This window comes from Miscanthus floridulus, chromosome 1, assembly GCF_019320115.1.
Source record: "Miscanthus floridulus cultivar M001 chromosome 1, ASM1932011v1, whole genome shotgun sequence".
Lineage (NCBI taxonomy): Eukaryota > Viridiplantae > Streptophyta > Magnoliopsida > Poales > Poaceae > Miscanthus > Miscanthus floridulus.
Window position 1 is genome coordinate 21,305,194 of NC_089580.1, and position 15,164 is coordinate 21,320,357.

The window sequence follows — 15,164 nt, forward strand, 5'->3', positions numbered from 1 at the left end:
CCGGTTTGAACCGTCACATCATTTGCAAATGGGTATATTCAAGTGCGAATCTTCTGACCGTCACATCAGATGATACTTGATCTACTGCACCAAGTTTTCTTCGCTTGGTCCATCCAAAAAAGCGTCCCCCGCTGAGATAGCCATCCTAAATACACCCCAAAAATTGTACACATAAAACCAACCACATCCGAATCAACCGCTCAGATCTGTCCTCAATATTCTCTCTCATTACTCACGCACGATCCAACGATCAGCTGATTTTGTATAGTATTCCTCCTCCCCCTCCATGCGTCGCGGGAAAAGGACTATTGACGCGAGAAAAATTGACGCACGAGAAATCCGTGGCTCTTTCCACGCGGAGTCCACCTCCGCTCGATCTCCTGCCTCCGCACCTGCACAAGTCCAGACGGGTCTTTACGACGGTGGCCGCGGCTTCCAAGATGCGGCACCAGTAACGCGAAATCCGCGGGAGCAGGCCGAGCAGGACGCGACCTGGAAGATTGATCTCTCAAGATCAGCGATCCCAGCGGGCTCTCTGAGGGACTCGCAAACAGGAATTGGATTCGCGTCATGCCAGGTCCCTCCTCAGGTCCTACCCCGTTCCCCGTCATGCCAGGTGCTCAGATCGGCGTGGCGCCGCCTCGACGACGCCAGACGCGCAGCCGGACCGCTCCCTGCTCCGTCACGCCAGGCGCTGAGGTCGCGGCTATTGCTCCACGCCAGGCGCTCGTCGATGCTGTCGACGCCGGACGCTGCCGACTCCGGACGCTGTTGACGCTGGACGCCGCAAACGCCAAGTCCATTGAGGTGTGTTGCTTGTGCTCCTAGCCTGATCACCAAAATGTTTCCTCTAGAGTCACCTTGGTAGGATGCAAGTATTATGCCCGCTAACTTCGATCCCTTTCAAAGATTATCATGCGTACATGTGCACTCCCATGACCTTTACTGGATCTGCACCTGCAGTTCTGTTTGCTTTGCACTCAAAGTTTCCCAATCAACAAAATTTGCTTACATCCTGATGTTGAAATTGAAGTTACCTTACCATGTGACAGCAGCCAGCAGCAGCATCCAAATAGGATAGGAATGATTTCCTTATTCTAATATTTAATTGGTTGTCAGTTGTCACTATCATGCATACTCAAAAAGTTATTGGACACAACTACAAAAGTGGTCTGAAATTGCAAAATGTCTTACGAAGGCGGCTTTTCTTACCTGATTACCATTTTCTGCAAGATGGTGTTTGTGTATCTTGGTGCTCTTGAGAATATTGCAAATTGACCTATACTTTTCAGGATATGGCTGCACATTTTGCCTATGACTTTAGAGGCGGGAGAGCTGAACACCTAGCTCTCGCTAAGTACAGGAAAGTTATATATATGGCCAGGGAGGGTATTAAACTCACAGCTAACTAGTGAGGAGCTTCGGAACACAGGACGTTGTGCGTTCACCCCAGAAGAGATTGGGCTGTTTCTGGTAGCCTTTGGCTTTGACAGCAGAACTCAACTCTGTCTTGCTCTCACAAGGTTTGACTCTTCTGTGCACTAACTTAATCTTGCTGGGTAAATCAGAAAGTTTTAACATGCCTCACATATTCAGGTATGTGGTGGAGAAGCCAGGATCTCTAGCTTGCGCAAAATATTTCCATTAATGGAGGATTAAAGGAGCCTTGCATCCAAAGAGGAACTTGCTAATGTTGAAGGGAAGGCTTCAGTTCTAGCAGCTCTTGACTATTATATCAGCATGCATAGCAATATTTCATCGCTGCATCTCCTGGAAAAATACATAATGCTTTGGTAAGTTTCCATGTCCTTTTTATTTTTAGTTTATTCTTTTAATTTGCAGTCGTTGCTAGAACATTTTTTTATCTCAGTTTGCCCATCGGACCTATGGGAACCTCAAGACCATAAGGACAAACATGGCATTACTTGGCTACATGTTTGTGAACAAGAGCATGGAGTGGCCAGTGGCAAGCGGGATCTATCACCTATTCAGGTAACTTGCTTGCTCACCTCCTTTTTTTTATCAACACCTCCTGTTTGATAATATACCAATGTGTGTCCTGTGCTTGTGTTTTAGGCAAAGGCAGACATTAGGTTGCTTTGGAAAAAATAGTTCAATTAGTTTATCAAGAATGATAGCACTGCAACTAGATAGACCTGTTGGAACGGGTAGAACATAGTGGTATAGTACTAGACTTAGCCTCAAATGCATAAAAGCTATGTCTATTTGTTTGTCGGGCTCATGGACAAGATCCCCACCTTCGTCGTCAACCTGTTCGCTGGCAAGGATCACGTAAACAACAACACCTCTTTCTATATCCTGTTTGTTTGTTTTTTCATCAATGTGGGATAATAAGGGGCTACAGAAGACATATGCATAAGAAATGGTACAATTTGTTTATTTGAGTTTAAAGGCAAACCATGCTGCAGAATTCCCTTCATGTGAAATACAGTTATGGCATTCAACTACTTCATTAGTCGAAATGCACACAAAAGGAATCTTTGACTGAAATTGAACAAGTATTTGCAGTGCATATGAATTGAAGGAGACAGACACATAAGTACATGCATGATGCGGGGTTGTAGACGTTGAGCTGAGCCAGAGTGCCAGCTTCTGGTGGTGATTCAGAGGCCGCAAGTCCACAATCCACATGCTGTAGTGCTCAGCTTGGTTAGCAGGGTCGAGGCTGAGAAGCCTGTGAGGCTGTGAGGTTGAAGGAGCTGGAGGTGAACCTGACGAGGTTCTTGTAAGGGCTGATGTCTCTGACACTGGCGTCCTGGCCGTAGTGTTCCTGCTACCCCCTCTCCTCCTTGGCCGCTGCCACTTGGTTAGGCCGGTGTCGATCCTGTAGCTGAAGCTCCCGGCCCCTTCGCCAGGTTGCCATACTTCTCCAGCTCAGTCACCCATCCACGACGACCTGGGTAGCCTGATGAAGATGCAGACGAAATTTCATTATCCTCTGACAGCTTGTTGGGCGGCGAGACCCTGTGGTTGTCCCTCTTTGTAGCGATGACTGTGGGGCTCTTGGTAATGGGCTAGAGGATCACGATCTTCAAACACTGTTTATCAGTTTAAATTATGTGTTTTGGTATTTGATTATTTGTGATGCCATGAGAATAAACTGAATATCAAGAGGGGTACATGATGTCGGGCATCCCAGCAAACAACAGGGGGAGGAATAGCATTGGATGCCTGTTGTGGCTTTTGTCCAGGATAGTTCTGCAGCAGATGAGGGGCACTATCCTCCCTGGGCACAAGTGGGAAGTCATGGTATGCTAGCTAATGACGCTGTTCAAAATAACATTGGAGATGTAATGAGTTCAGATTTTTTGGTAACCTTTGCATTCTTATATGAGAATGTTGTTTGCAGGTTGATCTATTCTTCTACGTAGACCTAGAGGAAGCAAAGGTGCAGGAGGAGGAAGCTGACGTGGCCCCTGAGTTTGCTGCAATCACTGATTATACTGTACTATGACTTCTTAGTTTCGCGGATTGTATACATGCTCAAAGATATTGTGTAAAAGTTGAACTATGGAAAAAAACATTGGTTGTTTTCATGTGCGTCTCTAAAATAAATCCGTTGCGTTAGCACGGACATTATACTAGTACACTGAAGTACTCCGTGGACTGTGGTTCAGGACAATTTCCCAGATGTCGTAGGAGTAGGGTATATTCAAGTGCGAATCTTCTGACTGAGGCCACGCACGAAAAGTTCACCAACCCACCGACGTTGCGCCGCCTATCAGTTTCATCTCTCCCCCAGTCAAACGAAATGTCTCTGCAAATTCGCTCTCGCTCCGGTACCAGTTGCTTTGGTCGTAAGTTTCGATGGAAATGTACTTCCATGCAGCGCTGGCTAGCTCGCACGGCGCGACAGACGTAGCAATATACCAGTGATGCGCCACGTGCAGCGTGTTCCATCGTCATCCATCGATAAAAGTAGCTACACTTGCAGCTATGGCCCTGGATCCATGGGTTATAGCTAGTTTGAGTTAGTTGGAGCTCAACTAGCTTTAAAGTAGCTAAACAGGAGGGTTAGAGTGGGTTATTTGTAATTAGCCCATCCTAAAAAACTATCCCCCAAAGAGGTGATTATTTAGGCTAGTTGAGGCTATTTGAGGTGGGGTCCACTGTTTTCTCTCTACTTTCACCGCACCAATGATTTGGAAAGCACATTTATTATCATTTTAACCCTTTATCCAAACATCTCTTAGGCTATAGTTAGTTCAGGGTTAGTTCTGAGATAGAAACTAACTCTAACCTCTAGCTGTGCTAGAGTATCAAACAGGGCCTATAGCACAAGCGTGGGTGTCTTCAACTTTTGTCTGGTTCTGAAAGCGTGTGATTGGGTCATGAGTAAAAATTTCACCAGGTTTTGTAGCAACTCCATAGACCACACTCTCTCTTTCCCAAATTATCTGTCGCTTTTTTTTTTTGTTTCCGTGACGCAAGTTTGACTCAATTTGTAAAAAATACGTATAATATTTGTATCTTCAAATAAAATTTATTAAAAAACTAGATTCAAATTTTTTTCCAATAATACCAATTATGTACCATAAATATTAATATTTTTTAATATATATTTTATCAAAATTGTTTTTTTGGGAAACAAAAACGATATATATTTTGGGAGGGAGGGAGCAGGTACCTTGTGAATGAAGCCATGAAGGAACACCCCTCTAACTTTGGTACTTACCCACGCGTTGCTCTCTTAACCTTCGACGCAAGTCGCACGGCTCTCCGGTCTAGTCAGCTAGCCACGCACTAGTATAAAATGCACACGCCCCCATCGGCCAATGTATGTGCATGCAGTGCATGATTTTTCACTTATGCATATTAAGATCGAGCTCAGTTTAACGACTCTCCACTCTCCAGTAGTCATCGTCGCAGTCAACGGCGGAGCCACATATTAGCCATAGAGGGCTCCGGCCCCTCTTGCTCCGTAAAAAAAATGAGGATATATGCTGCGGATGTGCAAGGGCTCCGCCATACTAGCTAATGCAAAGCTGCATGACTATCCGAGCAAACAAGTTAGCCATACAATAGTAGAGATACAATAGTAATAATATGAGTATATCCGTGCCAGTAATAAATAATCACTACTAGAAAACAGACATTTCACCCACTTCGATTTTAGCCTTTAGTCTCGATATTTTTTGCGTTCGGGACTAAAGGACTTTTAGTCCCGGTTCGTAATACCAACTGAGACTAAAAGTCATCTTTAGTCCTGGTTGGTGTCATCAACCCGGAGTAAAAGTTCACCAACTTTTAGTCCCGGTTGGTAACACCAACCGGGACTAAAGGGTGACCTTTTAGTCCCGGTTGGTGTCTTCAGCCGGGACTAAAGGTCTTTTACCTGGGACTAAAGGTCTCCCACGAGTCTATTCAAAAGGAGAGCGCACATGACTCTGTCACAAGTGGTGTGCAGTTGAGTTGGTAATGTACCTACACGCGAGGAGAGAGGTGTTGGGTTCGAATCTCACGTAGAGCAAGCGAGGCCTTGAGGATTTCCTTTATTTTTTTCTTCCGTGGGTGACCTTTAGTCCCGGTTCCAGACCTGGGACTAAAGGACCTTCCCAACCGGGACTAAAACCAGTTTCTCTAGTAGTGAACAACCGGGACTAAAACCAGTTTCTCTAGTAGTGAATACACTTGCAGCAGAACAACTAGCTACTCTCAAGTGGTAGTTCAAAGATGCTACTGTATAATTGTTCCCTCCTTAACTTTGATTCACGCTCCGCCACTGGTCCTAGTGGCACGGAGGCAAGCCGTGCACAACGAACGACACACGGCACACGTCCAACGGTCCACAAGATGATGAAGCTGTCACGCCCCGTGCACGCGACGATGCTGATGCTGCTCCTGCTGCTCGCTTGCCACCGTTTCCAGCTCTCCGACTGCGCCAAACCATCGTCTCCGCGGGAGAAAGCCGCGGTGTTACCCTCTGCTCACCGCCATGACGCCGAGGACGACGCGCACCTGCCCAGCATGGAGACGACGGTCGGAGACGTCGTCGGGAGCTCGAGGACGACCAACGATGCTGCTGGCCTCGCGGCACCGGCACCATCGTCGGACGCGACACCTGTGCAGGGCAAGGAGGAGGAAGGCGTTGGGTCGGGGCCGTGGCAGCAGCAGAGGACCGGAGCTATCCGGACTGCGCTGCTGCCGCGCTCGAGGTTGCCGAGGCGGTTTCTAGCTTGCCGCTGCATCAGGAGTGGAGTCAGGCACGGACGGAGCCGGGCTGTCGTGCCACTCGCACGATGTGCACGTAAACTGCCCGCCACCGTCGAAGCGTTAGCAAGGATGTGTTTTGGTTTAAGGACGGGATACAACCATTTATGAATTCTGGGATATTGTCCGTTTGGTTGGATGGATGAAATTACATGTGATGAGAATACCTGATTAATTATATCTACTATTTAAAAATAATAATAACTAATTATACCCTAATAAATATGCATTGACACTAATCTTGTCATTATAATCACTAATAAAAAATAAAATATGTTAATTAGCATTATACTACTCTAATTGTCACACGAAACATGCGCTGATCAATATGTGGATATCCTTATCCGCCAGATTTTTTAGAGCCAGAATATTAGCATCTACCTAGAATATTCCCTGTTGTGGATATCTAGATTGAGCTTGTCCATCCCACCAAACACCCTGTATCTATAGATATCCCATGTCCTATCCATTGATATCCATGAAACCATCCTTTAAGCATTAGACATCTTTTTAACCTTGCTCAGTGTGTAGGAACGTAGGAAGATACGTTTCACTTTTCTCATAGGAATTTGAGCTCTGGCTGGTTCAGGTTACAGTAGGAGGAAATAAGAAGTATGGTAAGATGAATGAAGGCAGAAATATAGGACATATGCTCTATTGCACAACATATATTTGCTTTCTATTCGACAAGAAAGACAAGGAAAAGATAATGGATATGGAACACAGGGCCTGTTCGTTTGAACTTATCAGCCAGCTTATCAGCTAGAATCTACAGTATTTTTCTCTTACGACAAAATAGCTTCTGCCGGCACCAGTCGAACAGGCCGGTCCTAGCACTATTGGAAATTGAAGCTCTCTCGGTTCAAACATATGACTATATTATGGAAGTCTTAAGCAAGATGTCTTTCAACCTGATTCGCATTTTAGGCCTATTCCACTTGACTCACGACTGCTCAGAAACTAGTTCGTAGGTTTTGCTTCAACAACTCGCTCTTTTAAGTCGCTACTCTCACACGGAATCCCAAGTTCGGGGCCTTCGTTCTTGTGAAGACATACCACTTTAGTCACTTTAGCTATTAAACTGCCAAATAAACTGACTAAAAAGAGTAGCTAAAAGTGGGCTAAAGCGCCCAACGGACAAGGGCTGCCCCTCATTATTATTGGTCCTCCACCCTGATTTAGGCATTTATTATGGGTAGTTTGGTCTTTGTTGAACTGCTTTAATGGCCTTTAGTCACTTTTAATCACTATAACCAAATAGGGGTGACTAAAGTTTTGTCATTGATTTTAGTAGCTAAATTTTAGTCATGGGAAATCAAACATGGCCGATGCCGAAATAGCAAGGCCTGGCTTCCTGTTGCTAGCGCCTACTAGCACCGAGTAGGGCTAGACAAAATAATCACGGCTCGCCAACTCGCTCGATTCGTGGTCGGTTCAGCTCTGCTCGACTCGGCTCGTTTTAACTTTTTCACGAGTTGAGTTGGAAGTCTAGCTCGCTATTTTAACGAGCCAGCTTGAGCCAGCTCGCGAGCTGAGGCCTATCAGCCCACGACCATGAATTCAGAAGATGATGACGCTGACCTAGAAGTGTACACCTATTCTATTAGTATGTAATCCTTATTTTCAACTGTTTCATATGAATTTTAATTTTATAATGGTTGTGGTACTTAAATGTTGATTTTATGGATTGTTTTGCAGAGAGAAGATGATGATGCTGACATTGAATCTGTGGATTTTTCTAAGTTTGTGGTGGTAAGCAATTAGTTAGTATGCTGGAACTGCATGATCATGGATGGACCAATTATGTTGCATGGTTGATATTTTTGATGAATCTGATATATATTAATCATGTATGGTTGCATAATAGTGAACATCACCTTCTGAAATTAATGTAGCATAAATATTATAAACATGTGTGTCTTATTATTTTTTTGTAGTAGCTCGCGAGCTAAACGAGCCAGCTCGAGCTTGGTAACGAGCCGAGCCAAGCTCTGGTTCGTTAGCCTAACACGCCAACTCAAGCTGAACCGAGCCGAGTCGAGCTGGCTCGATATCCAGCCCTACACGGAAGCGCTAGGGAGTACTCCCTCCACCCTAATTGTATAAAAAATAAAAATATTATTTCTTCAGGAGTAAAAAAATACAAATTTGACTAAATATATACAAAGAAGCACTAATACTTATAAATATGTAAGAAATATTACTAGATTAGTTATGAAATAGATTTTCATGATAAATTTATTTGTGTTAATACTGTTTTTTATAAACTTAGTCAAATTTAAAATTGTTAGATTTGTCTGATATTTTTTTTAGGAATAGAGGGAGCAATGACCAAGCTATTTTCTTGCATGTAGACTCTTTAGGTCTCTTTTGAAAGCTAGGGAGAGCAAAACCTAGGGATGGAAAATTCCTATTAAGAACTAGAATGATAATTAGAATGATATCCTCATGGATTACCCACCTAAAAAAAAGTCCATGATCCTGGAGGTATTGGAGTTTTCAAATTAGGCCTTAATGTTCTGATCTTCTCAATCACTACTGCATTGTACGGTCATGCCTCACGCCACCTTGGGTTTCCTTTCAATCTTCATAAAAGTTCATTTCGTCCGACAATGTGGTTGTTTTGCATCGCGCCATCGCGGAGACGAGATGGCAGATTTCCATACCGAGCTGGAACGTGGACCGCCCGGCACACGGGCGACACAGCAAGCCAACGGCGATACGTCTCCACGGTCCACATCACGGCCACGCCCCCGACTCCAGAACCGACTCATCAACGAGGCTGCCGCAAAAAAAGCCCGAGCGGCCGCGTGAACCAAACCCAGACCATTTGAGCAAGTGCGTTTGAGGGCAGCAAGGGTAGTCCCAACGCGACGTCGATGGCCCTGTCCGCCCTAATCAGCACCCTCCTCGCCGCCGTCGTTTGGTGCGCCGCTTACCTCGCCGCCGCCATCTCCTCCGACTTCTGATTCCCCGCTCCACCCCCAACATCTCCTCCTGTAGCACGCCCCACCTCCAGCTCTTTTAGGTCCTACTACACTCGCAACCCCTCCGGCCGACTCGCTTCGATCCGCCGCCCTCGCGCCGCCATGGGATACGCGCAGCTCGTCATCGGCCCCGCTGGAAGCGGCAAGGTACCGGTCCCCTTCCACCCCGACTCCCGGACCTCTCCCCCTCGCGCTTACCTTTGGGAAACGGGATGCTTTGCTCGCTCGCTGGCGCTAGTCAGAGTTGGGAACGACTCAGTTCGATTAGGGTTCTGATGGTGTCCCCTCCGATATCATGTTTCTGTTCCTGCTTGTTTCGATCGGGTATACTTGGTTTCGTATTCGTAGTGACCTGGTAGGGGTTCTTGCCACACTGGGGGTTTAGGGTCTGATTAAGGAGGAGTTGATGATAGCTTGCTCTAATTGGTCACTTGTGGTGTGTTTGCAGTCAACTTATTGCTCCAGTTTGTACGACCATTGCCAGACTGTGGGCAGGACAATTCATATTGTCAATCTCGATCCAGCTGCTGAGCACTTCGACTATCCTGTAGATATGGGTAATTTTTCTGCTTATGTGTTACAATGTAAAGCTCTTACCCACAGTAAAGTATTGTTCTCACTTACTTTTTATTGCCTTGCATTTTGGCAGATATCAGAGAGCTGATTTCATTGGATGATGTTATGGAGGAGATTGGGCTGGGGCCAAATGGCGGTCTCATCTACTGCATGGAGTATCCTGTTATTTAAGCATTATTTTTGTTTATTTTATAGGCTGCCAAAGCTATTTAGTTGATTAGTTCTGAACTAATGGCCTTGTTGCTGGTGCATTTTTACACTTATTGCTTGTTAGTGGGTTGGAGATGCAAAACCAGGCTGTTAGGTGCTGAAACTGGATTTGCGTTACCTTTTATTTGCACTTGGTTGTTGCTCTGTGAGACTGATATTTTGAGTTTCAACATTTATTGCATTTTTTTTAAGGCCACCGTTCATTTGTTTGACCATTAGACATAAGCCCTGTAGATTGTGGCCATGCAATCATTGGATGTTCACTGATATGACAGAGAATGTTGCAGGACGGATTGGCTAAAATCAAGAACTAATCTAGCTAACTTATGACAATGTAATTCATGATGATATTGTTCCTTATGTTCATGGAGTTTGTTTTGCTAGGATTTTATGCTTTCAATTTCTGTTTCCTTAACAAAACCTCAGGCACCTAGAAGACAGCTTGGATGATTGGTTTGATGAACAGCTGGAGAACTACTTGGATGATGACTATCTTGTGTTTGATTGCCCTGGTATATTCTCAATTCATCTTTGCATGCTTTGATTGTTTCTTAATAGTTGCACGGTTTCATCTCATTTACTATTCTTACCACTTACATTAATGTGACAAAACAGGCAATCATCAGTCTTTTTTTACTGATTGTGCATTATACTTGTCCATCAATTATACACAAATACCATTTTGGGTTTACCTCTGGTTTGTTTAGCAATTCTAGTGTATATGTCTTTCTAATAACAATTCTATACATGAAAAACTACATATTTATATGGTCGACATCACATGTATCGGTTAATAATTTTCTGCATCTTGCTTTTCCAGGCCAGATTGAACTCTTCACGCATGTTCCAGTTCTGCGGAACTTTGTTGAGCACCTGAAACGAAAAAATTTCAATGTTTGCGCTGTTTACCTTCTTGATTCACAGGTTTGAATCATGAATAGAAATTTTCTTGGCAATGAAGATATATTAAACAAAAACACATGCCTGATTTCAGTTCTGTTTTCATGGTCCAGTTTGTCAGTGATGTAACGAAATACATCAGTGGTTGCATGGCTTCTCTATCAGCTATGATTCAGCTTGAACTTCCTCATATCAACATCCTTTCAAAGATGGATCTGGTCTCCAACAAAAAAGAAGTAGAAGAGTATGCCCTTTTTTTTTTCTTTCATCCCTTGCATAGTTCCAAAGGTTTGAATTTCCTTGTCTGTATTAATGTTCCAATGTCTCTAGGTACCTGGACCCGAATGCACAGGTTCTTCTTTCACAGCTGAATCGGCAGATGGCACCCCGATTTGGCAAGTTGAACAAGTGTTTAGCTGAACTGGTAGACCTACTATGACTTCATGCAAGCATTTACCTTAAAATATTTTTATCAGAGTTCTTTAGTGATGCCGTTTGAAGGGCGGGCCTAGTGCAAACGGTAGAGTGTTACCGCCTGTGACCGGAAGGTCCCGGGTTCGAGTCGCGGTCTCCTCTCATTGCACAGGCAAGGGTAAGGCTTGCCACTGACACCCTTCCCCAGACCCCACACAGAGCGGGAGCTCTCTGCACTGGGTACGCCCTTTCTCTAGTGATGCCGTGCACCCCAATTGTTGGATTTGTGCATTTAAATTTATCCTTTGGATATAAATTGATAGCCAAGTTAAGATATGCTAAAAGTATAGCTTGAGCCTAATGTTCCTTCAATGTGGTACTGCCATGGAACAGATCGTCTTCCTTGTTGCTTACGTCCTATAAGCCAGATACAGTTACAACAGCTTTAGTGTGTTTGAACATTTAATATTTGAGTTCTATGGTGCATGTAACTTGTTGTCCAATGGACCACGGGCAGTTCACCTTTGTTTTGTTTATTTATGGATGGGATGGGAAGTGGAAGTATTCTATTACCGATTCTTGGCTGTGGTGAGGTCTTCTGGAGTAGATCAAATCTGTTTAATGCTCTGATTGCAAACACTGCCAAATCTGGGGATATCTTAGAAAATTCAGATTGTGCTGTATTTTCACATGGATTTCTACCAGTTTAATTTTTTAATCTAGTAAATAGTAATATATACTATATTTGAATGCTTTACTTTTACTGAGTCCATATGCGCTCCAGTGGAAGCCTCATGAGTTATGATTGTCTGAAAGTGTATTGCATTAGCCATTTGAAGTAGTTTTCTTTTTATGATGTATTCATTTGCATGCTTGTTTAATTATTTTGTATATACTAACGTGCTATATTCTTGTCATTTTTACAGTACCTTGTTTTGGTGCTATCAACCTGCGATATTAATCTCAATTCCATCATGTAGGTTGATGATTACAGCATGGTTAATTTCCTACCACTTGATTTGAGAAAGGAAAGCAGGTAAAACTGTTTTTTGTAATGTTAACAATATCTATTACATGGTTAAGTTTATGGTTCTTAGTGTATTGCGCAAAACTCCTGTAAACTATACTATGATCGATGTAGCCTTTTGTCACTGGATCCCTTGGCATAGTACTCTGCTATTATGCCTACAAATGCACATTTCATATACCACATTTAACCTGGAAGACGTACTTCCATCTTGACACCTCATTTCTGATGCAGTAGCAGTGTAGCACACTAGGCACCACTAATGTGTTACTATTGTGTATTCTGCTGCTATTACAATATCATGCTTGATTTGACCCTAGATCTTGCCCTGGGAATAAAAAGAAGTCTAAATCTGGCAACTTTATGAAAGACCTTAACAGGATATGCGTTATTTTAATGAAAAGGAAGGGGACTTTAGCTAGCTTGAAATGAATTGGTATCACCGATTCGATCTTCCTTGCTGGCTGTTATATTTCTTTTGACATGGTATTTGTGGATATGCAAAATTTCAATTCTTTTATCATGCTATATTTGAGTTTGTTCTGTTCTCATATAGTCATATCCCTGAATGGCCCTGTTTCTGCAGCATACAATATGTGCTGTCGTACATCGACACCTGTATCCAGTACGGGGAAGATGCAGATGTGAAGGTCAGGGACTTTGAGCCCATCGAGGACGAAGACTAGTAATTGCCTCATTGGATGCCGAAGGAGCTGCAAACTAGTTGGTAGTAGTGTAGTGGCCTTTGGGAATATATGTATGGCGCAGGCTGCAGGCATGCAAAAAAATGTCATAGGATGCTGATGACATCTAAATGGTCTATGTAAGTTCGAAACTAAAGCAGAGCACTCATATCTGCAAGTTCCAGTAAAATTGACGCCTTGATGGTCCTGTTCTCTCTCATCACTCCTTGGTTTATCAAAATCGATTCAATGGGTGCTGTATTTGTAGTGCTACTAGAAACCTAGCAACGGTGAGCTTGATGCCAAATCGATTGTGTAGTTTATGGGCTGGGCTGGACTAAGTTCGTTGAGCTGGCTCGGTAGTTGGTTGAAAAAACGTTTTTTTTTTCTGAACTCGTTTTTTTTTATAAAAAAAAGTTCTGATTGCAGCTCATTAAGCTCGCTTTGAAGTTCTCTCTAATTTAGGAGATCATGATAAATAAGAGTGTCAATTTCAAAGAAAGATAAAAAAAAGTGAAGTTGGCTCGTGAGACTGATAGATAAGATTATGTTAATTTTAAAGAAAACTTAAAAAAAATGCTGTTGGCTCATAATCCACCTCTGTTTATGGGCCTTCGGGCATACTGCTCTCGTTGCAACAGTGAGACGCTGCAGGGCTCTTTTGAGCTGTTCGAAGCTTCTACCAGAATGGGTAGTTCACTTATCTCGCGTCGGATATATTATCAACATGCATACCAAGATGGTTCTGGTGGTGCTTGACCGCGCAGAAGCATCGATAAATTGAGATAGCACGATAAGCATTCTCCACGTTGCTTGGGAAATCAGTAGCGAGTGCACGAATCAAAGGCACCCGAGGACGAGTAAGAGTAAATTTAACAATAATGCTACCATTAAGACGTCTTACGTCTGAAAAGCCGGACGTCTCGCCCCATTCGCGCAGCTCACCTTTAAAAAAAAATCAAATCCTCATGGAAGCTCGTCTCCCCATTCCACGCTCGTGCGTCGCAGCTTCACAGCGCCGTGCGGCCGTCCAACCGTCCCAATCCGCCGTGGTTCTGCCTCCATCCCGCCCCACCGTCCACTCTGGCGCGCTGCCACCGCCCGCCATCCCCCGCGGCGCCCCATCCCTGCAGCACCTCCGTCCCCCGTGGAGATGAGGAATCCTCCGCGTAAGGTACGCTGCCAGCCATCCCATCGACTGCAGCTACCGCTGGACCCAGTCACCGACGCCTCGCCCTCCGTCTCCAAGCTCCATGCGCGTGCTCGGCGAGTGCAGCAGCGCCTCCATCCCCTGCCGCACCGCCATGCTCCGTCCTTCGCCGTGCCCAGGAGAGGGGGAGCGTCGTTGGCCAGGCCCAGGCCAGACGTTGGCGCAACTGGCTGCTGCCAGGCCGCGCCACCATCCTCGGCTGCGGGCTGGCCGAAACCGGCCATCCCCCGCTTTGCGCTGCGTCGTATGGAAGAAGGGTGAAAAACATATTGCAAGCGTCTGTTTCAAATATTTCAGGGGTATGTTGCAAGTGTTTCATACGGATGTTGCAAAAGTAGATCGTGATGTTGCACATGTTGTAATAGCTGTATACATATGTTGCAATCTCATGTTCTCAATGTTTCATCTGTTTTTTTTACGAATGTTGCAAGTGTGTTTATCTGGATGTTGCATATGTTTTCACATATATGATGCAAGTGTTTTTATCAGGATCTTGCGTATGTTTTTGCAATGGTTTCAAGTGTATTTCAGGTGTTTTTGCAAGTGTTTCAGACGTATTTTTCAAATGTTTTATTTGTTTCTAATCGTATGTTGCAATTGTTGCATATAGATGTTTCAAAATTAGATCAAATGTTACATCTCCCTCATCGTCTTTTGACCGTCTCATCTTGGTGTTAGGCGCGGGAAGACGGAGACAGTCCCCACTGGCGCAAGACATGGGCGGGCAAGCGCGGAACGCAAGACGGGAGGGCGGCGGCGCGGGCGCTAGCCACGTCCTAAATTTAATCTTATATATGCAAGAAAAAGGACAAGCGATGACATGCAAATCCATGGATAACAGGATGGGGTACTCAGCGTGTCATTGACAACCATCATCAGGATATGGACTCAAGATCTGGGCCCTCACCGACTAGCGAAAACCAGGC

General features: G+C 44.4%; 1 protein-coding gene and 1 long non-coding RNA gene across 2 annotated transcripts; both read left to right on the forward strand.

Annotated features, from left to right (window-relative positions):
• The first annotated feature begins 423 nt into the window (after nucleotides 1-423).
• On the forward strand, nucleotides 424-1,994 carry LOC136475513 (uncharacterized). The gene is made up of 4 exons (XR_010763200.1): nucleotides 424-807; nucleotides 1,293-1,523; nucleotides 1,597-1,793; nucleotides 1,871-1,994. It is a non-coding gene; the product is annotated as an uncharacterized lncRNA (long non-coding RNA).
• Nucleotides 1,995-9,029: 7,035 nt separating this feature from the next.
• Nucleotides 9,030-13,236, forward strand: LOC136475517 (GPN-loop GTPase 3-like). Its single transcript, XM_066473003.1, has 9 exons — nucleotides 9,030-9,365; nucleotides 9,667-9,775; nucleotides 9,868-9,949; nucleotides 10,431-10,516; nucleotides 10,825-10,928; nucleotides 11,018-11,148; nucleotides 11,235-11,328; nucleotides 12,299-12,354; nucleotides 12,932-13,236. The coding sequence occupies exons 1-9, from the start codon at nucleotides 9,321-9,323 to the stop codon at nucleotides 13,029-13,031; spliced, it is 807 nt and encodes a 268-aa protein (XP_066329100.1). The 5' UTR covers nucleotides 9,030-9,320; the 3' UTR covers nucleotides 13,032-13,236.
• The last annotated feature ends 1,928 nt before the right edge of the window (nucleotides 13,237-15,164 follow it).

Bases quoted from the DNA above. Each gene is read 5' to 3' on its own strand.
- LOC136475517 (XM_066473003.1), top strand. From the start codon at position 9,321: ATGGGATACGCGCAGCTCGTCATCGGCCCCGCTGGAAGCGGCAAG. The intron at 9,366-9,666 runs GTACCGGTCCCC...GTGTGTTTGCAG, and splicing joins GCCCCGCTGGAAGCGGCAAG to TCAACTTATTGCTCCAGTTT. The intron at 12,355-12,931 runs GTAAAACTGTTT...CTGTTTCTGCAG, and splicing joins GATTTGAGAAAGGAAAGCAG to CATACAATATGTGCTGTCGT.